Here is a 27,012-nt window from a genome sequence, read left to right as displayed (position 1 = left end):
GTAACGTCAGCTGATCCCCAGCTGTGTAGCCGGCAATGTGTCCTGCGACCGCCACGCTGGCACAACAACCTAAATGTAAGGGAACCTGTCCCCCCCCCCCCCCCCGTCGTTTGTTACTGAAAGAGCCATCTTGTGCAGCAGTAATGCTGCACAAGGAAAAGGTAGCTCTTTTTTTTTAGCTCTTTGCACACGCAGAACTTAACACTTATAAAATGTGTTCACTGATACCGTTATACCGTCCCGGAGCTGGGACTTTCCTTCGTAATGTGACGCAGCACAGCCGTCATTCCTACCCCCCTTGGTGCCATGCGCTGCCTCCTCAGCGTTGTTTTAAGCTGTCACGGAGCCTGCGCTGTTCTGTTATCCCTTGGGCATGCCCTATTTGCGCTGCCTGTCTTCTGACATAATTTGGTGTCAGGCTGGCTGCGCCTGTGCGGCCGCGGTGCCCGAGATCCCGCCTCGCAGTGTCTTCTGATTGAGTCACACTGCGGGCCTGGGATCCATGGGCATGCGCAGTGCATATCTTCCCCTCGGGCTCTCGCTCATTTCCCTCCGCCTTCTTTAGACTGTGCGCCGTCAGCTGATCCCTAGCATGCCACGGCCGTGACACCGCACAGTCTGAAGAAGAGGGAAGGAGGGGAGTGAGAGTCGAGGTTATGCACTGTGCATGCCCATGGTTCCAAGGCCCGCAGTGGGATTACGTTAGATGAGACTGCGAGGTGGGATCTGGAGCAGCGTGGACGCACAGGCACTGACAGCCTGACACCAAATTATGTCAGAAGACAGGCAGCGCTAATTGGGCATGGCCAAGGGCTAACAGAACAGCGCAGGCTCCGTGGCAGCTTAAAACAACGCTGAGGAGGCAGCGCACAGGCATCAAGGGGATAGGAATGACAGCTGTGCTGTGTCCCATTACGAAGGAAATTCGCACCTCCGGAACGGTTTAACGGTATAAAGGGACACATTTTTAGTGTTTACTTCGGTGTTTGCAAGGAGCATAATTAAAAGAGCAACCTTTTCCTTTTGCATCCTTAGTGCTGCACAACATGGCTCTTTCAGCTACAAACGTCTTGGGGGGGGGGGGGGTTAAAGGTTTCCTTTCAACTTGCTCCAATCAGGCTTCGGCCTACACTCTGTTCCTCTGCTCCTCCTGCTGTCCCTGGGCTCTAACACCGCCAGTTGGTGCCTGGAAGTGCTGTGTGCACAGTCAACAGTCGCTCCTCTGTTATTGGGGTTCAGTAACGTCAGCTGATCCCCAGCTGTGTGTGCGGCAATACCTCCAATCTGCTCCTCCTGCTGTCCCTGGGCTCTAACACCGCCAGTTGGTGCCTGGAAGTGCTGTGTGCACAGTCAACAGTCGCTCCTCTGTTATTGGGGTTCAGTAACGTCAGCTGATCCCCAGCTGTGTGTGCGGCAATACCTCCAATCTGCTCCTCCTGCTGTCCCTGGGCTCTAACACCGCCAGTTGGTGCCTGGAAGTGCTGTGTGCACAGTCAACAGTCGCTCCCTCTGTTATTGGGGTTCAGTAACGTCAGCTGATCCCCAGCTGTGTATCCGGCAACGTGTCATGCGACCGCCCACGCTGGCACAACTAAAATGTAAGGGGACCTGTCCCCCCCCCCCCCCCCTTAGGCGTTTGTTACTGAAAGAGCCACCATGTGCAGCACTAATACTGCACAAGGGAAAGGTCGCCTCTTGAAATTATGCTCCTTGCAAACGCTGAACTACACACTCATGTAATGTGTCCCCTCACACCGTCCAAACCGTCCCGGAGAGTGGGACTTTCACTTTGTAATGTGACACAGCACAGCCGTCATTGCTACCCCCTTGGCACCGTGCGCTGCCTCCTTAGCGTTGTTTGATTCCGTCATGGACCCTGCGCTGTTATGTTATCCCTTGGCCATGCACAGTTTGCGCTGCCCGTCCTCTGACATCATTTGTTGTCGTCCTGGCTGCGCCTGTGCGTCCACGCTGCCCGAAATCACACCTCGCAGTGTCGTCTAATGTGATCCCCACAGTGGGCCTGGTATCCATGGCCATGCGCAGTGCATATACTAGCCTCTCACTCCCCTTCTTCACGCTTCTTCAGACTAGGCGGCGTCAGCTGATCCCTAATAGCATGCCACGGCCGTGACGCCGCACAGTCTGAAGAAGCAGGAAGGAGGTGAGTGAGAGGCGATGATATGCACTGCGCATGCCCATGGATATCCCTGGCCCGCAGTGGGACTACATTAGATGGACACTGCAAGGTTGGATCTCGGGCAGCTTGGACGCACAGGCACTGCCAGCCTGACACCTACATGATGTCAGAAGACGGGCACCGCTAACTGTGCATGGCCAAGGGATAACATTACAGTGCGGGCTCCGTGACAGAACCAAACAACGTTGAGGAGGTGGAGGCCCGGCACCAAGGGGGTTGGAATGACGGCTGTGCTGTGTCACATTACAAAGGGAAAGTCCCACTTCCGGGATGGTTTGACGGTGTGAGGGGACACATTATATGAGTGTGTACTTCAGCGTTTGCAAGGAGCATAATTTTCGGAGCCACCATTTTCCATGTGCAGTATTACTGCTGTACAAGATGGCTCTTTCAGCAACAAATGCCTGGGGGGGGGGGGTTAAAGGTTCCCTTTCAACTTGCTCCACTGCAGGCTTCGGCCTACACTCTGCTCCTCTTTGATTCCCTGGGTTTCAACACTGTCAGTTGCCACCTGGAAGTGTTGTCTACACAGAAAAAAAACACTAGGTGATGTGTCAGTGGGGTTCAGCACCGCCAGCTGTTCCCCTGCTGTGTAGTCGGGCAACGTGTCCCAGCACAAGCCACGCTGGCACAACAGAACAAAAGCTGCCACCAGTGCAGGCTTCGGCCTACACTCTGCTCCTCTCCTCCTCCTGGCTGACCCTGGGCTCAAACACCGCTAGTTTTTGCCCGGAAGTGCTAGCTGCACAGAGAAAAACACCAGCCAATGTGTTAGTGGGGTTCAGCAACGCCAGCTGTTCCCCTGCTGTGTAGCCGGCAACGTGACCTGCAAACGCCATGCAGGCACAGGAACTGAAATTAAAAGGGAACCTGGCCCCACCCCCCCCAGGTGTTTCTATGTATATACAGCCACCTAGTACAGCAGTACTGCTGCATTTGTACCAGGTGGCTGACTTTTTCTCCTTGCCCACGTGGAACTCAACACGTACAAAATGTGTCTCATTGAGACCATTCCACTGTCCCTGAGGTGTGACTTTCCTTTGTAATGATACGCAGCGACCCCCCCCTTGGTAGCGTTTCCCGTCTTTTGTCATCATGGTTAGCTGGCTGCGCCTGTGCATCCGCCCTGCTAGAAACAACGCCCCTCGTTGTCCATATTTATTTTGTCAGCGAGGGTGTGGTTATGGGCACGAGCAGTGCATATGTTCGCCTGTCTTAACTCATCTCCTTCCGCCTTCTTCAGACTGTGCGGCTCCTGGCCGTGGTAGGCGATAAGGGATCAGCTGAGGCCGCCCAGTCTGGAGCCGGTGTAAGGACATGTGTAAGCGGCAAACCTATTTACTGCACAAGGCCACGAAACCAGCCACGTAGTGTGATTGTTTGAAAAAACACACTGTGGGTCTGGGATTCATGTCCATCGCTAACCGCAACGGCCGACATGAAATGAGGTCAGAAGACAGGAAGCGCTCACAGCGCATGGCCAAGGGATCACAATAGCGCAGACTCCTGTACAGCAAATAACAACGCTCAGGAATCTGCGCCCAGTACCTAGTGCAAATTTTGACACCTGTGCTGCGTCTCGTTAAAAAGACAAGTCACGCCTCCACAACTGTTTTGACAGTATAATGGCTAAATAGTGTACGTGTTTTAGTCAGCGTGTGCAAGGAGCAAAACAAATAGAGCAACCTTTTACTTGTGCAGCATTAATGCTGCACAAGGTGTGGCTCTTGTACCTTGCAACACCTGAGGGGGGGGGTTTAAAGGTAACCTTTGAAATTGGTTCAACTAGGCTTCGGCCTACACTCTGCTCCTCTACTCCTCCTGCTGACCCTGGGCTCAAACAGCGCTAGTTTTTGCCCGGAAATGCTAGCTGCACAGAGAAAAACACCAGCCAATGTGTTAGTGGGGGTTCAGCACCGCCAGCTGTTCCCCCGCTGTGTAGCCGGCATCGTGTCCAGCAAAAGCCACGCTGGCACAACCGACCAAAAGCTGCCACCAGTGCAGGCTTCGGCCTACACTTTGCTCCTCTCCTCCTCCTGCTGACCCTGGGCTCAAACAACGCCAGTTTCTGCCCGGACATGCTAGCTGCACAGAGAAAAACACCAGCCAATGTGTTAGTGGGGTTCAGCACCGCCTGCTGTTCCCCCGCTGTGTAGCCGGCATCGTGTCCAGCACAAGCCACGCTGGCACAACCGACCAAAAGCTGCCACCAGTGCAGGCTTCGGCCTACACTTTGCTCCTCTCCTCCTCCTGCTGACCCTGGGCTCAAACAACGCCAGTTTCTGCCCGGACATGCAATCTGCACAGAGAAAAACACCAGTCAATGTGTCAGTGGGGTTCAGCAACGCCAGCTGTTCCCCTGCTGTGTAGCTTGCAACGTGACCTGCAAACGCCACGCAGGCACATGAACTGAAATTGAAGGGAGCCTGCCCCCCACCCACAGGTGTTTCTATGTATATCAGCCACCTTGTACAGCAGTACTGCTGCATTTGTACGAGGTGGCTGACTTTTTCTCCTTGCCCACGTGGAACTCAACACGTACAAAATGTGTCTCATTAGAGACCATTACAATGTCCCTGAGGTGTGACTTTCCTTTGTAATGACACGCAGCACCACCCTTGTTAGCGCTGCCCGTCTTTTGACATCATTGGTTAGCTGGCTGCGCCTGTGCATCTCCCCTGCTCGAAACAACGGCCCTCGGTGTCTTATTTTTTTGGACAGCGAGGGTGTGATTGATGGGCATGTGCAGTGCATATGTTTGCCTGTGTTCACTCATCTCCTTCCGCCTTCTTCAGACTGGGTGTCCTCATGGCCGCGGCAGGCGATAAGGGATCAGATGAGGCCGCCCAGTCTGAAGCAGGTGTAAGGACATGTGTGAGCGGCAAACATATTTAGTGCACCAGGGCACGAATCCCAGCACCGCAGTGTGATTTTTTAAAAACACACTGTGGGTCTGGGATTCATGTCCATCGCTAACCGCAACGGCCGACATGAAATGAGGTCAGAAGACAGGAAGCGCTCACAGCGCATGGCCAAGGGATCACAATAGCGCAGACTCCTGTACAGCAAATAACAACGCTCAGGAATCTGCGCCCAGTACCTAGGTGCAAATTTTGACACCTGTGCTGCGTCTCGTTAAAAAGACAAGTCACGCCTCCACAACTGTTTGACAGTATAATGGGCTAAATAGTGTACGTGTTTTAGTCAGCGTGTGCAAGGAGCAAAACAAATAGAGCAACCTTTTACTTGTGCAGCATTAATGCTGCACAAGGTGTGGCTCTTGTACCTTGCAACACCTGAGGGGGGGGTTAAAGGTAACCTTTGAAATTGGTTCAACTAGGCTTCGGCCTACACTCTGCTCCTCTACTCCTCCTGCTGACCCTGGGCTCAAACACCGCTAGTTTTTGCCCGGAAATGCTAGCTGCACAGAGAAAAACACCAGCCAATGTGTTAGTGGGGTTCAGCACCGCCAGCTGTTCCCCTGCTGTGTAGTCGGCAACGTGTCCAGCACAAGCCACGCTGGCACAACCGACCAAAAGCTGCCACCAGTGCAGGCTTCGGCCTACACTTTGCTCCTCTCCTCCTCCTGCTGACCCTGGGCTCAAACAACGCCAGTTTCTGCCCGGACATGCTAGCTGCACAGAGAAAAACACCAGCCAATGTGTTAGTGGGGTTCAGCACCGCCTGCTGTTCCCCCGCTGTGTAGCCGGCATCGTGTCCAGCACAAGCCACGCTGGCACAACCGACCAAAAGCTGCCACCAGTGCAGGCTTCGGCCTACACTTTGCTCCTCTCCTCCTCCTGCTGACCCTGGGCTCAAACAACGCCAGTTTCTGCCCGGACATGCTAGCTGCACAGAGAAAAACACCAGCCAATGTGTTAGTGGGGTTCAGCAACGCCAGCTGTTCCCCTGCTGTGTAGCTTGCAACGTGACCTGCAAACGCCACGCAGGCACATGAACTGAAATTGAAGGGAGCCTGCCCCCCACCCACAGGTGTTTCTATGTATATCAGCCACCTTGTACAGCAGTACTGCTGCATTTGTACGAGGTGGCTGACTTTTTCTCCTTGCCCACGTGGAACTCAACACGTACAAAATGTGTCTCATTAGAGACCATTACAATGTCCCTGAGGTGTGACTTTCCTTTGTAATGACACGCAGCACCCCCATTGTTAGCGCTGCCCGTCTCCTGACATCATTGGTTGGCTGGCTGTGCCTGTGCGTCCCCCCTGCCCGACACAACGCCCCCCGTTGTCTCATATATTTTGACTGCGAGGGTGTGATTGATGGGCACGAGCAGTGCATATGTTCCCCTGTTTTCACTCCCCTCCTTCCGCCTTCTTCTGACTGTGCGGCCTCATGGCCGCGGCATGCGATAAGGGATCAGCTGAGGCCGCCCAGTCTGAAGCAGGTGTAAGGACATGTGTGAGCGGCGAACATATTTACTGCACAAGGCCACGAATCCCAGCACCGCAGTGTGACTTTAGGAAAAGCCACTGTGGGTCTGGGATTTATGGCCATCGTTAACCGCACCGGCCAACATGAAATGAGGTCATGAGACGGCCTGCACTAACAGGGTATTGCCAAGGGATAACACAAGAGCGCAGACTCCTGTACAGCAAATAACAACGCTCAGGAATCTGCGCCCAGTACCTAGGTGCAAATTTTGACACCTGTGCTGCGTCTCGTTAAAAAGACAAGTCACGCCTCCACAACTGTTTGACAGTATAATGGGCTAAATAGTGTACGTGTTTAATTCAGCGTGTGCAAGGAGCAAAATTAAATAGAGCAACCTTTGACTTGTGCATCATTAATGCTGTTCAAGGTGTGGCTCTTGTACCTTGCAACACCTGAGGGGGGGGTTAAAGGTAACCTTTGAAATTGGTTCAACTAGGCTTCGGCCTACACTCTGCTCCTCTACTCCTCCTGCTGACCCTGGGCTCAAACACCGCTAGTTTTTGCCCGGAAATGCTAGCTGCACAGAGAAAAACACCAGCCAATGTGTTAGTGGGGTTCAGCACCGCCAGCTGTTCCCCTGCTGTGTAGTCGGCAACGTGTCCAGCACAAGCCACGCTGGCACAACAGAACAAAAGCTGCCACCAGTGCAGGCTTCGGCCTACACTTTGCTCCTCTCCTCCTCCTCCTGCTGACCCTGGGCTCTAACACCGCTAGTTTTTGCCCGGACATGCAATCTGCACAGAGAAAAACACCAGTCAATGTGTCAGTGGGGTTCAGCAACGCCAGCTGTTCCCCTGCTGTGTAGCTTGCAACGTGACCTGCAAACGCCACGCAGGCACATGAACTGAAATTGAAGGGAGCCTGCCCCCCACCCCCCCAGGTGTTTCTATGTATATCAGCCACCTTGTACAGCAGTACTGCTGCATTTGTACGAGGTGGCTGACTTTTTCTCCTTGCCCACGTGGAACTCAACACGTACAAAATGTGTCTCATTAGAGACCATTACAATGTCCCTGAGGTGTGACTTTCCTTTGTAATGACACGCAGCACCCCCATTGTTAGCGCTGCCCGTCTCCTGACATCATTGGTTGGCTGGCTGTGCCTGTGCGTCCCCCCTGCCCGACACAACGCCCCCCGTTGTCTCATATATTTTGACTGCGAGGGTGTGATTGATGGGCACGAGCAGTGCATATGTTCCCCTGTTTTCACTCCCCTCCTTCCGCCTTCTTCTGACTGTGCGGCCTCATGGCCGCGGCATGCGATAAGGGATCAGCTGAGGCCGCCCAGTCTGAAGCAGGTGTAAGGACATGTGTGAGCGGCGAACATATTTACTGCACAAGGCCACGAATCCCAGCACCGCAGTGTGACTTTAGGAAAAGCCACTGTGGGTCTGGGATTTATGGCCATCGTTAACCGCACCGGCCAACATGAAATGAGGTCATGAGACGGCCTGCACTAACAGGGTATTGCCAAGGGATAACACAAGAGCGCAGACTCCTGTACAGCAAATAACAACGCTCAGGAATCTGCGCCCAGTACCTAGGTGCAAATTTTGACACCTGTGCTGCGTCTCGTTAAAAAGACAAGTCACGCCTCCACAACTGTTTGACAGTATAATGGGCTAAATAGTGTACGTGTTTAATTCAGCGTGTGCAAGGAGCAAAATTAAATAGAGCAACCTTTGACTTGTGCATCATTAATGCTGTTCAAGGTGTGGCTCTTGCACCTTGCAACACCTGAGGGGGGGGGTTAAAGGTAACCTTGGAAATTGGTTCAACTAGGCTTCGGCCTACACTCTGCTCCTCTACTCCTCCTGCTGACCCTGGGCTCAAACACCGCTAGTTTTTGCCCGGAAATGCTAGCTGCACAGAGAAAAACACCAGCCAATGTGTTAGTGGGGTTCAGCACCGCCAGCTGTTCCCCCGCTGTGTAGCCGGCATCGTGTCCAGCACAAGCCACGCTGGCACAACCGACCAAAAGCTGCCACCAGTGCAGGCTTCGGCCTACACTTTGCTCCTCTCCTCCTCCTCCTGCTGACCCTGGGCTCTAACACCGCTAGTTTTTGCCCGGACATGCAATCTGCACAGAGAAAAACACCAGTCAATGTGTCAGTGGGGTTCAGCAACGCCAGCTGTTCCCCTGCTGTGTAGCTTGCAACGTGACCTGCAAACGCCACGCAGGCACATGAACTGAAATTGAAGGGAGCCTGCCCCCCACCCCCCCAGGTGTTTCTATGTATAACAGCCACCTTGTACAGCAGTACTGCTGCATTTGTACGAGGTGGCTGACTTTTTCTCCTTGCCCACGTGGAACTCAACACGTACAAAATGTGTCTCATTAGAGACCATTACAATGTCCCTGAGGTGTGACTTTCCTTTGTAATGACACGCAGCACCACCCTTGTTAGCGCTGCCCGTCTTTTGACATCATTGGTTAGCTGGCTGCGCCTGTGCATCTCCCCTGCTCGAAACAACGCCCCTCGGTGTCTTATTTTTTTGGACAGCGAGGGTGTGATTGATGGGCATGTGCAGTGCATATGTTTGCCTGTGTTCACTCATCTCCTTCCGCCTTCTTCAGACTGGGTGTCCTCATGGCCTCGGCAGGCGATAAGGGATCAGATGAGGCCGTCCAGTCTGAAGCAGGTGTAAGGACATGTGTGAGCGGCAAACATATTTACTGCACCAGGGCACGAATCCCAGCACCGCAGTGTGATTTTTTAAAAACACACTGTGGGTCTGGGATTCATGTCCATCGCTAACCGCAACGGCCAACATGAAATGAGGTCATAAGACAGGAAGCGCTCACAGCGCATGGCCAAAGGATCACAAGAGCGCAGACTCCTGTACAGCAACTAACAACGCTCAGGAAGCTGCGCCCATGCAAAAAGGTGTTTTCGACACCTGTGCTGCTTTTCTTTAAAAAGACAAGTCACGCCTCCACTACTGTTAAACAGTATAATGGGCTAAATAGTCTACGTGTTGCATTCAGCTTGTGCAAGTAGACAAATTAATAGAGCAACCTTTTACTTGTGCAGCATTAATGCTGCAGAAGGAGTGGCTCTTGTTCTTTGTAACACCTGAGGGGGGGTTAAAGGTAACCTTTGAAATTGGTTCAACTAGGCTTCGGCCTACACTTTGCTCCTCTCCTCCTCCTCCTGCTGACCCTGGGCTCAAACACCGCTAGTTTTTGCCCGGAAATGCTAGCTGCACAGAGAAAAACACCAGCCAATGTGTTAGTGGGGTTCAGCAACGCCAGCTGTTCCCCCGCTGTGTAGCCGGCATCGTGTCCAGCACAAGCCACGCTGGCACAACCGACCAAAAGCTGCCACCAGTGCAGGCTTCGGCCTACACTTTGCTCCTCTCCTCCTCCTCCTGCTGACCCTGGGCTCAAACACCGCTAGTTTTTGCCCGGAAATGCTAGCTGCACAGAGAAAAACACCAGCCAATGTGTTAGTGGGGTTCAGCAACGCCAGCTGTTCCCCCGCTGTGTAGCCGGCATCGTGTCCAGCACAAGCCACGCTGGCACAACCGACCAAAAGCTGCCACCAGTGCAGGCTTCGGCCTACACTTTGCTCCTCTCCTCCTCCTCCTGCTGACCCTGGGCTCAAACACCGCTAGTTTTTGCCCGGAAATGCTAGCTGCACAGAGAAAAACACCAGCCAATGTGTTAGTGGGGTTCAGCACCGCCAGCTGTTCCCCTGCTGTGCAGCTTGCAACGTGACCTGCAAACGCCACGCAGGCACATGAACTGAAATTGAAGGGAGCCTGGCCCCCACCCCCAGGTGTTTCTATGTATAACAGCCACCTTGTACAGCAGTACTGCTGCATTTGTACAAGGTGGCTGATGTTTTCTCCTTGCCCACGTGGAACTCAACACGTACAAAATGTGTCTCTTTGAGACCATTCCACTGTCCCTGAGGTGTGACTTTCCTTTCTAATGATACGCAGCACCCCCCTTGGTAGCGCTTCCCGTCTTCTGACATCATTGGTTGGCTACTTGCGCCTGTTCGTCCGCCCTGCCTGAATAAAATGCTCCTCGTTGTCTTAATTATTTTGACTGCGAGGGTGTGATTGATGGGCACGAGCAGTGCATATCTTCGCCTGTCTTAACTCATCTCCTTCAGCCTTCTTCAGACTGTGCAGCCTCATGGCCGCGGCATGCAAGAAGGGATCAGCAGAGGCCGCCCAGTCTGAAGCAGGTGTAAGGACGTGTGTGAGCGGCCAAAATATTTACTGCTCAAGGCCACGAATCCCAGCACCGCAGTGTGGCTTTATGAAAAGACACTGTGGGTCTGGGATTTATGGCCATCGTTAACCGCACCGGCCAACATGAAATGATGTCATAAGATGGGCAGCGCTAACAGGGCATTGCCAAGGGATAACACAAGAGCGCAGACTCCTGTACAGCAAATAACAACGCTCAGGAAGCTGCTCCAAGCACCAAGGCGTTATTTTGGACACCTGTGCTGCGTCTCATCAAAAAACCAAGTCACGCATCCACTACAGTTTGACTGTAGAATGGGGTAAATTGTGTATGTCTTTCATTCAGCGTGTGCAAGTAGACAAATTAATAGAGCAACCTTTCACTTGTGCAGCATTAATACTGCACAAGGTGTGTCTCTTGTACTTTGTAACACCTGAGGGGGGGGTTAAAGGTTTCCTTTGAAATTGGTTCAACTAAGCTTCGGCCTACACTCTGCTCCTCTCCTCCTCCTCCTGCTTCAACACGGGCTCTAACATCGCTAGTTTTTGCCCGCAAGTGCTAGCTGCACAGAGAAAAACACACGCCATTGTGTTAGTGGGGTTCAGCAACGCCAGCTGTTCCCCCAGTGTGTAGCCGGCAAAGTGTCCTGCAAACGCAACGCAGACACAAAGCTGCCTCCAGTGCAGGCTTCGGCCTACACTCATCTCCCCCTGCTTACCCTTTGCTCCAACACCGCTAGTTGGGGCTCTAGGAAGACAATCTTTAATAGGCAACGCATCTGGGTTCCAGCACCGCCAGCTGGTTCTCGGCAGTGTTTTTGTCACAGGTACTCCCTCGTGCCAAGCCTGGTTTCAGCACCGTCAGCTGTTTCCGGGTTGTGTCAAGCTCACTGAGACACCTATGCTTGCCTCGTCGTGGTGCGGTCGGGTTAGCCAACTCCAGGGTGCCTCCAGTTTAGGAGCTTCCTATGTGGGCTGCGTGAACTGGTAGTCAAGGCTGGTTCTGTAGTGCCAGTAGGCCCAGCTCCCCCTGTAGGACTGTTGGGGTTCGGTAACTGCGGCTGCCTCGCGGCCTAGCTGTTCTCTCCTCTCCTCTCCTGTGGACCTTCGGGTCCACCACCTGGTTCCAGCACCGTCAGCTGGTTCCGGGCCGAGCCTTTGGCTTAGGTGCCTCCTCCTGGGTATCCGAGTTCCGCCAACGCCAGGCGGTCCTTGGTAGTGCTTTTAAGCGCGGGCACCTACAGCTTAGTAACCGGGTTCCAGCACCGTCAGCTGGTCCTCGGTCGTGCCATTGGCTCTTGCACACTGGGGCAACGCATCCGGGTTCCAGCACCGCCAGCTGGTTCTCGGCAGTGTTCTTGTCACAGGTACTCCCTCGTGCCAAGCCTGGTTTCAGCACCGTCAGCTGTTTCCGGGTTGTGTCAACTTCACTGAGACACCTATGCTTGCCTCGTCGTGGTGCGGTCGGGTTAGCCAACTCCAGGGTGCCTCCAGTTTAGGAGCTTCCTATGTGGGCTGCGTGAACTGGTAGTCAAGGCTGGTTCTGTAGTGCCAGTAGGCCCAGCTCCCCCTGTAGGACTGTTGGGGTTCGGTAACTGCGGCTGCCTCGCGGCCTAGCTGTTCTCTCCTCTCCTGTGGACCTTCGGGTCCACCACCTGGTTCCAGCACCGTCAGCTGGTTCCGGGCCGAGCCTTTGGCTTAGGTGCCTCCTCCTGGGTATCCGAGTTCCGCCAACGCCAGGCGGTCCTTGGTAGTGCTTTTAAGCGCGGGCACCTACAGCTTAGTAACCGGGTTCCAGCACCGTCAGCTGGTCCTCGGTCGTGCCATTGGCTCTTGCACACTGGGGCAACGCATCCGGGTTCCAGCACCGCCAGCTGGTTCTCGGCAGTGTTCTTGTCACAGGTACTCCCTCGTGCCAAGCCTGGTTTCAGCACCGTCAGCTGTTTCCGGGTTGTGTCAACTTCACTGAGACGCCTATGCTTGCCCCGTCGTGGGGCGGTCGAGTTAGCCAACTCCAGGGTGCCTCCAGTTTAGGAGCTTCCTATGTGGGCTGCGTGAACTGGTAGTCAAGGCTGGTTCTGTAGTGCCAGTAGGCCCAGCTCCCCCTGTAGGACTGTTGGGGTTCGGTAACTGCGGCTGCCTCGCGGCCTAGCTGTTCTCTCCTCTCCTGTGGGCCTTGGGGTCCACCACCTGGTTCCAGCACCGTCAGCTGGTTCCGGGCCGAGCCTTTGGCTAAGGTGCCTCCTCCTGGGTATCCGAGTTCCGCCAACGCCAGGCGGTCCTTGGTAGTGCTTTTAAGCGCGGGCACCTACAGCTTAGTAACCGGGTTCCAGCACCGTCAGCTGGTCCTCGGTCGTGCCATTGGCTCTTGCACACTGGGGCAACGCATCCGGGTTCCAGCACCGCCAGCTGGTTCTCGGCAGTGTTCTTGTCACAGGTACTCCCTCGTGCCAAGCCTGGTTTCAGCACCGTCAGCTGTTTCCGGGTTGTGTCAACTTCACTGAGACACCTATGCTTGCCTCGTCGTGGTGCGGTCGGGTTAGCCAACTCCAGGGTGCCTCCAGTTTAGGAGCTTCCTATGTGGGCTGCGTGAACTGGTAGTCAAGGCTGGTTCTGTAGTGCCAGTAGGCCCAGCTCCCCCTGTAGGACTGTTGGGGTTCGGTAACTGCGGCTGCCTCGCGGCCTAGCTGTTCTCTCCTCTCCTGTGGACCTTCGGGTCCACCACCTGGTTCCAGCACCGTCAGCTGGTTCCGGGCCGAGCCTTTGGCTTAGGTGCCTCCTCCTGGGTATCCGAGTTCCGCCAACGCCAGGCGGTCCTTGGTAGTGCTTTTAAGCGCGGGCACCTACAGCTTAGTAACCGGGTTCCAGCACCGTCAGCTGGTCCTCGGTCGTGCCATTGGCTCTTGCACACTGGGGCAACGCATCCGGGTTCCAGCACCGCCAGCTGGTTCTCGGCAGTGTTCTTGTCACAGGTACTCCCTCGTGCCAAGCCTGGTTTCAGCACCGTCAGCTGTTTCCGGGTTGTGTCAACTTCACTGAGACACCTATGCTTGCCTCGTCGTGGTGCGGTCGGGTTAGCCAACTCCAGGGTGCCTCCAGTTTAGGAGCTTCCTATGTGGGCTGCGTGAACTGGTAGTCAAGGCTGGTTCTGTAGTGCCAGTAGGCCCAGCTCCCCCTGTAGGACTGTTGGGGTTCGGTAACTGCGGCTGCCTCGCGGCCTAGCTGTTCTCTCCTCTCCTGTGGACCTTCGGGTCCACCACCTGGTTCCAGCACCGTCAGCTGGTTCCGGGCCGAGCCTTTGGCTTAGGTGCCTCCTCCTGGGTATCCGAGTTCCGCCAACGCCAGGCGGTCCTTGGTAGTGCTTTTAAGCGCGGGCACCTACAGCTTAGTAACCGGGTTCCAGCACCGTCAGCTGGTCCTCGGTCGTGCCATTGGCTCTTGCACACTGGGGCAACGCATCCGGGTTCCAGCACCGCCAGCTGGTTCTCGGCAGTGTTCTTGTCACAGGTACTCCCTCGTGCCAAGCCTGGTTTCAGCACCGTCAGCTGTTTCCGGGTTGTGTCAACTTCACTGAGACACCTATGCTTGCCTCGTCGTGGTGCGGTCGGGTTAGCCAACTCCAGGGTGCCTCCAGTTTAGGAGCTTCCTATGTGGGCTGCGTGAACTGGTAGTCAAGGCTGGTTCTGTAGTGCCAGTAGGCCCAGCTCCCCCTGTAGGACTGTTGGGGTTCGGTAACTGCGGCTGCCTCGCGGCCTAGCTGTTCTCTCCTCTCCTGTGGACCTTCGGGTCCACCACCTGGTTCCAGCACCGTCAGCTGGTTCCGGGCCGAGCCTTTGGCTTAGGTGCCTCCTCCTGGGTATCCGAGTTCCGCCAACGCCAGGCGGTCCTTGGTAGTGCTTTTAAGCGCGGGCACCTACAGCTTAGTAACCGGGTTCCAGCACCGTCAGCTGGTCCTCGGTCGTGCCATTGGCTCTTGCACACTGGGGCAACGCATCCGGGTTCCAGCACCGCCAGCTGGTTCTCGGCAGTGTTCTTGTCACAGGTACTCCCTCGTGCCAAGCCTGGTTTCAGCACCGTCAGCTGTTTCCGGGTTGTGTCAACTTCACTGAGACACCTATGCTTGCCTCGTCGTGGTGCGGTCGGGTTAGCCAACTCCAGGGTGCCTCCAGTTTAGGAGCTTCCTATGTGGGCTGCGTGAACTGGTAGTCAAGGCTGGTTCTGTAGTGCCAGTAGGCCCAGCTCCCCCTGTAGGACTGTTGGGGTTCGGTAACTGCGGCTGCCTCGCGGCCTAGCTGTTCTCTCCTCTCCTGTGGACCTTCGGGTCCACCACCTGGTTCCAGCACCGTCAGCTGGTTCCGGGCCGAGCCTTTGGCTTAGGTGCCTCCTCCTGGGTATCCGAGTTCCGCCAACGCCAGGCGGTCCTTGGTAGTGCTTTTAAGCGCGGGCACCTACAGCTTAGTAACCGGGTTCCAGCACCGTCAGCTGGTCCTCGGTCGTGCCATTGGCTCTTGCACACTGGGGCAACGCATCCGGGTTCCAGCACCGCCAGCTGGTTCTCGGCAGTGTTTTTGTCACAGGTACTCCCTCGTGCCAAGCCTGGTTTCAGCACCGTCAGCTGTTTCCGGGTTGTGTCAAGCTCACTGAGACACCTATGCTTGCCTCGTCGTGGTGCGGTCGGGTTAGCCAACTCCAGGGTGCCTCCAGTTTAGGAGCTTCCTATGTGGGCTGCGTGAACTGGTAGTCAAGGCTGGTTCTGTAGTGCCAGTAGGCCCAGCTCCCCCTGTAGGACTGTTGGGGTTCGGTAACTGCGGCTGCCTCGCGGCCTAGCTGTTCTCTCCTCTCCTGTGGGCCTTCGGGTCCACCACCTGGTTCCAGCACCGTCAGCTGGTTCTCGGCAGTGTCTTTTGCTCTTGTACCTTCTGCTCCCCATCCTGGTTCCAGTACCGTCAGCTGGTTCCGGGCAGAGCCTTTGGCTTAGGTGCCTCCTTCTGGGTATCCAAGTTCCACCAACGTCAGGTGGTCCTTGGTAGTGCTTTCAGGCACGGGTACCTCCTGCTTAGTAACCGGGTTCCAGTAACGTCAGCTGGTCCTCGGTAGTTCCATTGGCTCTTGGACCTTCGGCTACCCATCCGGGTTCCAGTACCGTCAGCTGGTTCTCGGCAGTGTCTTTTGCTCTTGTACCTTCTGCTCCCCATCCTGGTTCCAGTAACGTCAGCTGGTTCCGGGCAGAGCCTTTGGCTTAGGTGCCTCCTTCTGGGTATCCGAGTTCCGTCAACGTCAGGCGGTCCTTGGTAGTGCTTTTTAGCACGGGTACCTCCTGCTTAGTAACCGGGTTCCAGTAACGTCAGCTGGTCCTCGGTAGTTCCATAGGCTCTTGAACCTTCGGGTAGCCATCCGAGTTCCAGTTCCATCAGCTGGTTCTTGGCATTTTCTCAGCCTTCTTGTACCTTCTGCTACATTTCCAAGTTGAAGACCCTAACGTCGACGACCCGGAAGACCACCACGATGACGACGACACGGAAGACCACCCCGATGACGACGACGACGACGGCGGAGATGACGACACTGGAGACGACGACCCTGGAGACGACAACATGGAAGACCGAGAAGCAGAAGAACAAGAGGCTGCAGAACAAAGAGCAGAAGAACATTAAGCATAAGACTTAATATCAGAGCAAAAGATATTATCTAAATTATATGCAGAAGAAGACTAAGCAGTGTATGGGGGTGAGTCCGTTCCTCCTCGTGGTGCCCCTGGATAAAGCCTGATGCTGCAGGCCAAACTGAACGCGGACAAATGTAACTTTTGTGACTGGCAGAACGGAAGGTGTAATCTTCAAACTTTTATAGATAACAACTACGGGAATGCCTGTCACAAATGAGAATATGATGAAGAAGTAGAATAGGAAGAATAATAACAGTGGAATAAAAAGAATATGTAGAATAAGAAGAATAATAATAGTTGAATAAAATGAATATGAAGAATGTAATAAAAAAAAAAAAATAGGTAGAAGATGAAGAAGAAGATGAATAAGGTGAAGAAGTTGATGTCAAAGATGCTGATGATGATGAAGATGAAAGTGTGGGAAAAGAAAAAAAAAAAGAAAAAAAAGAAGGGGAAGGGCGTGGAATAGTGAAACATCAATATCTGACAAAATAAAAAAAAAATTTACATAGTCAATATCTTTGTCACTCCGAACGTCTTAAAAAAAAACAAAAAACATGCTATTCTATTTGATTGGGATAAACCTCTATGACTTTAATGTCTCCGCCACCTCCCCAAATACATCCGGCATTATTCTTAGTTGTTTTCCTTCATGTAGAATGAACCTACAAGGAAAGAAAGGGTTTATTTTAATTCCGATATTTTGGTCCCATTGACTTGCATTGGGATCGGGTATCGGTATCGGCGATATCCGATATTTTTTGAATATCGGCCGATCCAAACCGATACCGATACTTTCCGATATCGGAAGGTATCGCTCAACACTACCGACGGCACGTCCTAAATACCTCGTATTACACAGTATAACACATAGCGGGCGGTATTATAGTATATTCCTGTACATAGGAGCAGTATTATAGTAGTTATATTCTTGTACATAGGGGCAGTATTATAGTAGTTATATTCTTGTACATAGGGGCAGTATTATAGTAGTTATATTCTTGTACATAGGGGCGGTATTATAGTAGTTATATTCTTGTACATAGGGGGGCAGTATTATAGTAGTTATATTCTTGTACATAGGGGGGCAGTATTATAGCAGTCTCCTTCCCCTGTTTTGCCCCGTTGTCTCGCGGTGTCCTTTCCTCGCCGGCCCGTTATAACCTTATAATCTACGGTCGGGTTTCGCTCTTTCTCGTCTGGGTGTTGCCTCCTCCGTGATTTTCTGTCGCTTCCAGATGGAGCAGAAATGATTGCGCCACTTTATTCTGTAATCTTTATTGCGCCACTTTATTCTGTCGAGGTCGATATCTGGCGGTTTGTAGACTTTCGGCCTCAGATCTCGCAGGTTGCGGTGACATTGGCCCCTCGTCATGTTCGGCCCCCGGAGCTCGGCCTGATCCCTCCGGATTCGGGTGCAGTTCCTGGATGTGATGAGATACCTGTAGATTGGGTACCTGGTATCGCTGACCCTTCAGCACCAGCCAATAACTGTTGTGCTTCATTCCTGTGGCCCCCGATTGTCCTAGCCCCCCCATACGCTGCCTGTCGTGTATCTTCATTCCCATAAGTTCTGTAGTCCCCTCACTGCTGCCGTCTCTCACCCCCGGACCCCTCGCTGCTGCCGTCTCTCACCCCCGGACCCCCTCGCTGCTGCCGTCTTTCTCTCCCGGACCCCTCGTTGCCGTCACTTTTCTGTATGAGCTTTTTCTCTCTGTTATCAGCCACTTCCTGGCTGCTCTGTTACAAGGTGAGATGGTCGTCCTGCAGCTCTGGAGGGGGACGACCGGCTATAATTAGACCCTTTAGCCCCCGCGTCCCATCACATGGCCGATCATTGATCTCTGCTCCTTCCTGGAAGCCCCCCATGTTATTTTTAGGCGCATTACTTGTGCGGCTCCTGGGAATATCCACGTTTCCAATAATGGAGCCGACTGTGGGGACTGAAGGGTTAAACAGTCAGCAGTGGTTGTTTCTATACTTACATCATCTTCCTCCGTACTTCCCCTTTAAATTGGTCCCAGTTGTCAATCGTCTGATCTTATACCGCCCCTTTTAAAAGGAAGTGAATTGCGACTTATTGTTGCTTTTCTTGCTTTTGCAGACCCCTGAGGACAGCGACGTAGCAGAGGAGCCCCCCCAAGAGGATGAAGGCTTCATGGGCATGGCTCCGCTCCTTCAGGCCCACCACGCCATGGAGAGGGTGGAAGAGTTCGTCTGCAAGGTGAGACGCCGGCAGAACTGTCATAGGCCCCTCTCAGTGGGGGTCACTCCTGTGTTTGGGGGTCCTGACCTCTGCCCTCCGTGTTCCAGGTGTGGGAGGGTCGGTGGCGCGTCATTCCTCACGACGTGCTTCCTGATTGGCTGAAGGACAACGACTACCTGCTGCACGGGCACCGGCCCCCGATGCCGTCCTTCCGGGCCTGCTTCAAGAGCATCTTCAGAATACACACGGAGACGGGCAACATCTGGACCCACCTACTAGGTAATGTGGACCCCCCGATTGGGCACGGCGGAGGGGCAGCTGTCACTTCACTTAAAGGAACAGTACACCACAGCATGGCCCCCCCCCCCCCCCCCCCGGCTGGCGTCTTGGCCCCCCGGCTGGCGTCTTGGCCCCCCGGCTGACCTCGCCCGCTCTCTCCTTGCAGGCTGCGTCTTCTTCCTCTGCCTGGGCATCTTCTACATGTTCCGGCCCAACATGGCGTTCGTGGCCCCGGTGCAGGAGAAGGTGGTGTTCGGCCTCTTCTTCCTCGGCGCCATCCTCTGCCTGTCCTTCTCCTGGCTCTTTCACACGGTGTACTGCCACTCGGAGGGAGTGTCCCGCGTCTTCTCCAAGTAAGCGACTGCTCTCTGGTGTCAGGCGCCGCGGCCGCTGCTCGCCCCTCACCTCCTCCTCGTCTTTGTTCTGAAGGTTGGACTATTCGGGCATCGCCCTCCTCATCATGGGCAGCTTCGTTCCCTGGCTCTACTACTCCTTCTACTGCAACCCGCAGCCGTGCTTCATCTACCTGATCATCATCTGCGTCCTGGGCATCGCCGCCATCATCGTCTCCCAGTGGGACCTGTTTGCCACCCCGCAGTACCGCGGCGTCAGAGCGGGTGAGTGCCACCGTGTCTGCAGCGCTTGCTGTCACTGACTGGAAACATGGAGGCTTAGAACGCGTCGTTCCCTGCTCCTTCTCACAGCTGAGGGGTCGTTACAGTTGTGTCCCGCTGATAAATCCTGGGGTTTTCAGACTGTGACTTTTTTTTAATTTTTTTTTTTCTCTTTTGCGCCCCCTATCTTCTAGGTGTATTTGTAGGATTGGGCCTCAGCGGGATCATCCCCACCCTGCACTTCGTCATCTCCGAGGGGTTCCTGAAAGCGGCCACCATGGGGCAGATCGGCTGGCTCCTCCTCATGGCCTCCCTGTACATCACCGGCGCCGCCCTGTACGCCGCCCGCATCCCCGAGCGGTTCTTCCCTGGAAAGTGCGACATCTGGGTAAGTGGCGGGGGCCGGTGACCCCCAAAGCTACGACTCTGTACGGTGGGGCTGCTCTGTGATTGGAGGATGATGTCCGTCTGACGACATCATCATCCTCCGCCAATCACAGCCCAGCCAGCTGCACGGACCTCATCGCTGACGCTGATTGGCTGGGGCCGCTCATCGCTTACGCTGATTGGCTGGGGCCGCTCATCGCTTACGCTGATTGGCTGGGGCCGCTCATCGCTTACGCTGATTGGCTGGGGCCGCTCATCGCTTACGCTGATTGGCTGGGGCCGCTCATCGCTTACGCTGATTGGCTGGGGCCGCTCATCGCTTACGCTGATTGGCTGGGGCCGCTCATCGCTTACGCTGATTGGCTGGGGCCGCTCATCGCTTACGCTGATTGGCTGGGGCCGCTCATCGCTTACGCTGATTGGCTGGGGCCGCTCATCGCTTACGCTGATTGGCTGGGGCCGCTCATCGCTTACGCTGATTGGCTGGGGCCGCTCATCGCTTACGCTGATTGGCTGGGGCCGCTCATCGCTTACGCTGATTGGCTGGGGCCGCTCATCGCTTACGCTGATTGGCTGGGGCCGCTCATCGCTTACGCTGATTGGCTGGGGCCGCTCATCGCTTACGCTGATTGGCTGGGGCCGCTCATCGCTTACGCTGATTGGCTGGGGCCGCTCATCGCTTACGCTGATTGGCTGGGGCCGCTCATCGCTTACGCTGATTGGCTGGGGCCGCTCATCGCTTACGCTGATTGGCTGGGGCCGCTCATCGCTTACGCTGATTGGCTGGGGCCGCTCATCGCTTACGCTGATTGGCTGGGGCCGCTCATCGCTTACGCTGATTGGCTGGGGCCGCTCATCGCTTACGCTGATTGGCTGGGGCCGCTCATCGCTTACGCTGATTGGCTGGGGCCGCTCATCGCTTACGCTGATTGGCTGGGGCCGCTCATCGCTTACGCTGATTGGCTGGGGCCGCTCATCGCTTACGCTGATTGGCTGGGGCCGCTCATCGCTTACGCTGATTGGCTGGGGCCGCTCATCGCTTACGCTGATTGGCTGGGGCCGCTCATCGCTTACGCTGATTGGCTGGGGCCGCTCATCGCTTACGCTGATTGGCTGGGGCCGCTCATCGCTTACGCTGATTGGCTGGGGCCGCTCATCGCTGACGCTGATTGGCTGGGGCCGCTCATCGCTGACGCTGATTGGCTGGGGCCGCTCATCGCTGACGCTGATTGGCTGGGGCCGCTCATCGCTGACGCTGATTGGCTGGGGCCGCTCATCGCTGACGCTGATTGGCTGGGGCCGCTCATCGCTGACGCTGATTGGCTGGGGCCGCTCATCGCTGACGCTGATTGGCTGGGGCCGCTCATCGCTGACGCTGATTGGCTGGGGCCGCTCATCGCTGACGCTGATTGGCTGGGGCCGCTCATCGCTGACGCTGATTGGCTGGGGCCGCTCATCGCTGACGCTGATTGGCTGGGGCCGCTCATCGCTGACGCTGATTGGCTGGGGCCGCTCATCGCTGATGCGTCCCCCCCGTCTCTCCACAGTTCCACTCTCACCAGCTTTTCCATATCTTCGTTGTGGCCGGAGCTTTCGTCCATTTCCACGGCGTCTCCAACCTGCAGGAATTCCGCTTCACCGTGGGCGGCGGCTGCGCGGCGCAGGAGGTGCTGTGAGGATGTCGCTGCCACAGAGGGAGCGCGGCTCAAGATCAACCACCGCACAAGATGGTTGGGAAGTCAAGGACCTTCCAAAACCACCGCGTGTGACGGGCAGAAGAAAGGCGACAGCAGCGGCGGACCACAAGTCCCAGACAGACTGGAACCTAACAATCTTACCTCAAATACCAAGTGTATGACTGTCTAATTTATTCCTTTTGGGGGGAACTCGCATATCTTTAACCCTTTCCATTTTGGGGGAGGGGGGGGATTGACGCGCTCTCCTGCACTGACGCTGCTTGAGCTTCCCTGGAGACTCCACCCCCTGTGGGCGGGGCTAATCCTGCGGTATGACGCCTATCGCTTCTGGGGGGTGTTTATGTTTTTTTTTTTTTTAATATATATATTTATGGGGGTCTTACACAAAATTTATCTTCTGTAACTAAGATTTTTTTTTTATTTTTTTTTTTCCCCTTCCCTATGGCGACTGTATTTGTTCTCTCATTTCCAAGAATCGGTCGGCGACGATCTGATGTAAATACGGGGAAAAAAATTTAATTTTCTGCCTAAAAAGAAAAATATTTTAAAAAAATAATTCTAGAAATATTTAAAAATTGGGGGGAAAAAAAAAAAGATCTCAACCAATTGTGTGAGAAGCGTTTGTACCATTCACTGTTCTGGCCGGGTGATGACGCGGGTCGCTGGGCAAACGAGAGACGTGGCGCCCCCTGCTGCTGGGAAGGGCGCACGCGGGCTGTGACTGAGGTCTGTGGATAACATTGACGGATCGGTCGGCCACGAGGGTCCGCGGCATAGAGAAAATGTTTACAGGCCAGGCTCATCTCCGCCGTGACCCCGGCCCTCCTCAACATACGAAGGGTCGGCCACTGATTATAATTATTTAAGGGGTTGTTTTTTTTTTTTTTTTTTTTGTTTTGTTTTTTTTAAGGGATGAGGGAAAAGCGTAAAGTTCCCATTTTGCTCCAGCAGTCGGGGGCTTCGGATTTAGAAATATCTGTAAAATGATCTCAGGACTCGGGTGGGAGTCGTCCATCTGCGGTGACTCTGTATCGGGGGGGCCCAGAGGACACGGAGCGAGGTGCACACGTGACGGCCGGACCACCCAGATCCGAGCCCCCAGAGGAACATCGGAGGTCCACTTTTTATTCCCTGCTCAAAGGATTCCTGTCCAAGAACTTTTTTGGGGGGGTTTACAGGAACGTCTATTGTGCTCTTCAGGGGCCCATGAGACATGTGGGGGGGGGGGGGGGGGGTGTTAATATAGAAATAGTGCCGTCCTGCGGCGCATGCGTCACATTACAGGAGAGCTGCTGCTCAGAGGGGCCCGAGGGGCTTCGCCTTATACTTTCCTTGGGAGCCACCAATGGACCTGTAATGTGTTGCTGCCCCCGCAGGCCGGGAGAGGTACGTGCTTTAGTTACACTAGGCCCGTCCTGGTGACTCCTCGTGGGCGGGGCTTCCTGTGACTCCTCATGGGCGGGGCTTCCTGGCAGCCTCATTATATCCTCACCCGCCTGTCATCAGCCCCGCGGTCGGGTCACTCTCCGCTTCTATTCTCAGTAATTAGTGGCCTTGTTAATATTTGTTTACTGTGAGAAGCAGCAAAGCACATTCAGGGGGGCAGAGACTTCGGGGTTCATTCTGAATTCTCACTGTATTATTCACTTTCTGTTCAATAAAAAGAGAAATTTAAAGTCACGGCCGTCTCCGCGTCCCTCATCGCAGCCCATTTATAAGTCCAGGTCGGGGGTATATGGCGGGGCCATGTACCTCTAATATCTATCACTAGGCAGCGCTCATGGAGTCCTGGGTCCTGCATACGACACCTTATGCTGTGCATGATGGGAGTTGTAGTTCCCACATTATTTACTCACTTCCTGTATCCCAGAACATATGATTGCATCAGATTCATTACGCTGCTGCCACCTGCTGGATAGATCAGGAAGCGCCTTGATGAAAGTAGAGCCATCTTGTGGGGGAAAACTGGTACTGCATCCAATACTATCCTGTTTAAAGGGAACCTGTCACCCCGTTTTTTCAGATTGAGATAAAAATACTGTTAAATAGGGCCTGCGCTGTGCGTTACAATAGTGTATTTTGTGCACCCTGATTCCCCACATATGCTGCGAAATACATTACCAAAGTCGCTGTTTTCGCCTGTCAATCAGGCTGGTCAGGTCAGGTGGGCGTGGTGACATCGCTCTTTTCTTCCCCAGCTTTCTGTTGGTGGTGTGCGCATGTCCAAGTTCCGAATCCACTGCGCGCACGTGAAGAAACAGCGCGCGATCTGCGCTATTACCCCTGTCATTGGTGGGGGCAGCCATCTTCCTGGGGCCGCGCATGCGCAGATGGAGTGCTCTGCTGCACGGGGCTTCAGGAAAATGGCTGCGGGATGCCGCGCGTGCGCAGATGGAGATTGCGGCGGCCATTTTCCTGAAGCCGAGATGCAAACTACATACACTATTGTAACGCACAGCGCAGGCCCTATTTAACAGTATTTATATCTCAATCTGAAAAAACGGGGGTGACAGGTTCCCTTTAAGGTCGATTAGAGAAACCATTGAAATCGCTTTTAGGTTTCTAAAAATGTTTATTTAAAAAAAAAACAACAAAAAAAAAAACCTTTCAGTATATTGCAAACTGAGGCCAATCGTGCTGTACCGGCCCTCATGTACCCTAATCTAATAACGGGGGACCTTATGCATACAAATTATGAGTATAGGAAATTCATTATCCCCTTCTTTACACAGGAACAAATAATAATCTTTATTTTTATATAGCGCTAACATATTCCGCAGCTCTTTACAGGTTGCACACATTATCATCACTGTCCCCAATGGGGCTCACAATCTAGAATCCCTATCAGTATGTCTTTGGAATGTAGGAGGAAACCGGAGAACCCGGAGGAAACCCACGCAAACACGGAGAGAACATACAAACTCTTTGCAGATGTTGTCCTGGGTGGGATTAGAACCCAGGACCCCAGCGCTGCAAGGCTGCTGTGCTAACCACTGCGCCACTGTGCTGCCCAAAGGCTCCTCTGTGCAGGTGGAACAGCGACACATCCCCCCCCCCCCCCCCCTTTCACCTGAAGCTCAGCCCCTTAATTGTGCTGATGAAGGGAACATTGCTGGATTATTTTGAGGACACAGAGGGTCTAAGATGGGAGCGCAGTGCACGGACTGGCCGGCGGCTCTCCCGACCCCACTGTGAAAGAGTCCAGTATCTCTATGCAGCGGTCGTGATCAGGTCAAAAAAACTGCCGACCAGTCCTTGCACTGCGCTCCCATCTCGGCCCGATTTTATTCGACCATCTGACTACGCCCTAAAGAGAGGAAATCGAATAATTCTGGGAGAAAACCATCACACTGTATAAAAGTTGGATCACAATAAATATGTGACATCCAGAGCTGCACTCACTCTCTGCTGGTGCAGTCACTGTGTACATACATTACTGATCCTGAGTTACCTCCTGTATTATACTCCAGAGCTGCACTCACTATTCTGCTGGTGCAGTCACTGTGTACATTACATTACTGATCCTGAGTTACATCCTGTATTATACCCCAGAGCTGCATTCACTATTCTGCTGGTGCAGTCACTGTGTACATACATTACTGATCCTGTATTATACTCCAGAGCTGCACTCACTATTCTGGTGCCGTCACTGTGTACGTACATTACATTACTGATCCTGAGTTACCTCCTGTATTATACTCCAGAGCTGCACTCACTATTCTGCTGGTGCAGTCACTGTGTGCATACATTACTGATCCTGAGTTACATCCTGTATTATACCCCAGAGCTGCATTCACTATTCTGCTAGTGCAGTCACTGTGTACATACATTACTGATCCTGTATTATACTCCAGAGCTGCACTCACTATTCTGCTGGTGCCGTCACTGTGTACGTACATTACTGATCCTGAGTTACATCCTGTATTATACCCCAGAGCTGCACTCACTATTCTGCTGGTGCAGTCACTGTGTACATACATTACATTACTGATCCTGAGTTACCTCCTGTATTATACTCCAGAGCTGCACTCACTATTCTGCTGGTGCAGTCACTGTGTGCATACATTACTGATCCTGAGTTACATCCTGTATTATACCCCAGAGCTGCATTCACTATTCTGCTGGTGCAGTCACTGTGTACATACATTACTGATCCTGTATTATACTCCAGAGCTGCACTCACTATTCTGCTGGTGCCGTCACTGTGTACGTACATTACTGATCCTGAGTTACATCCTGTATTATACCCCAGAGCTGCACTCACTATTCTGCTGGTGCCGTCACTGTGTACATTACTGATCCTGAGTTACATCCTGTATTATACCCCAGAGCTGCACTCATTATTCTGCTGGTGCAGTCACTGTGTACATACATTACATTACTGATCCTGAGTTACATCCTGTATTATACTCCAGAGCTGCACTCACTATTCTTCTGGTGCAGTCACTGTGTACATTACTGATCCTGAGTTACATCCTGTATTATACCCCAGAGCTGCACTCACTATTCTGCTGGTGCAGTCACTGTGTACATACATTACTGATCCTGTATTATGCTCCAGAGCTGCACTCACTATTCTGCTGGTGCCGTCACTGTGTACGTACATTATTGATCCTGAGTTACATCCTGTATTATACCCCAGAGCTGCACTCACTATTCTGCTGGTGCAGTAACTGTGTACATACATTACATTACTGATCCTGAGTTACCTCCTGTATTATACTCCAGAGCTGCACTCACTATTCTGCTGGTGCAGTCACTATGTACATACATTACATTACTGATCCTGACTTACATCCTGTATTATACTCCAGAGCTGCACTCACTATTCTGCTGGTGCAGTCACTGTGTACATACATTACATTACTGATCCTGAGTTACATCCTGTATTATACCCCAGAGCTGCACTCACTATTCTGCTGGTGCAGTCACTGTGTACATACATTACATTACTGATCCTGAGTTACATCCTGTATTATACTCCAGAGCTGCACTCACTATTCTGCTGGTGCAGTCACTGTGTACATACATACATTACTGATCCTGAGTTACATCCTGTATTATACTCCAGAGCTACACTCACTATTCTGCTGGTGCAGTCACTGTGTACATACATTACATTACTGATCCTGAGTTAAGGTACCTTCACACATAACGATATTGTTAACGATATCGTTGCTATTTGTGACGTAGCAACGATATCGTTAATGAAATCGTTATGTGTGACAGCGACCAACGATCAGGCCCCTGCTGGGAGATCGTTGGTCGCTGAATAAAGTCCAGAACTTTATTTCGTCGCTGGACT

The 27,012-nt window shown here is 53.5% G+C and overlaps 1 protein-coding gene across 4 annotated transcripts in view; it reads left to right on the top strand.

The window, feature by feature from the left end:
* ADIPOR2 (adiponectin receptor 2) overlaps nt 1-23,387 on the top strand; it is a 64,116-nt gene extending 40,729 nt beyond the window's left edge. For all 4 annotated transcript variants that reach the window (XM_069762935.1, XM_069762937.1, XM_069762936.1 and 1 more), the window contains exons 3-8: nt 18,629-18,748; nt 18,838-19,009; nt 19,176-19,362; nt 19,439-19,626; nt 19,818-20,011; nt 21,558-23,387. In XM_069762935.1, the coding sequence (XP_069619036.1) occupies nt 18,629-18,748; nt 18,838-19,009; nt 19,176-19,362; nt 19,439-19,626; nt 19,818-20,011; nt 21,558-21,686 (990 nt within the window). In that variant the 3' untranslated portion in view covers nt 21,687-23,387. The remainder of the gene's footprint in view (nt 1-18,628; nt 18,749-18,837; nt 19,010-19,175; nt 19,363-19,438; nt 19,627-19,817; nt 20,012-21,557) is intronic.
* The last annotated feature ends 3,625 nt before the right edge of the window (nt 23,388-27,012 follow it).

Source organism: Ranitomeya imitator, chromosome 4, assembly GCF_032444005.1.
Source record: "Ranitomeya imitator isolate aRanImi1 chromosome 4, aRanImi1.pri, whole genome shotgun sequence".
In the NCBI taxonomy this organism is placed as follows: domain Eukaryota; kingdom Metazoa; phylum Chordata; class Amphibia; order Anura; family Dendrobatidae; genus Ranitomeya; species Ranitomeya imitator.
The sequence above is the reverse complement of the archived record's forward strand: the minus strand, read 5'-3'. Positions and strand labels throughout refer to the sequence as shown.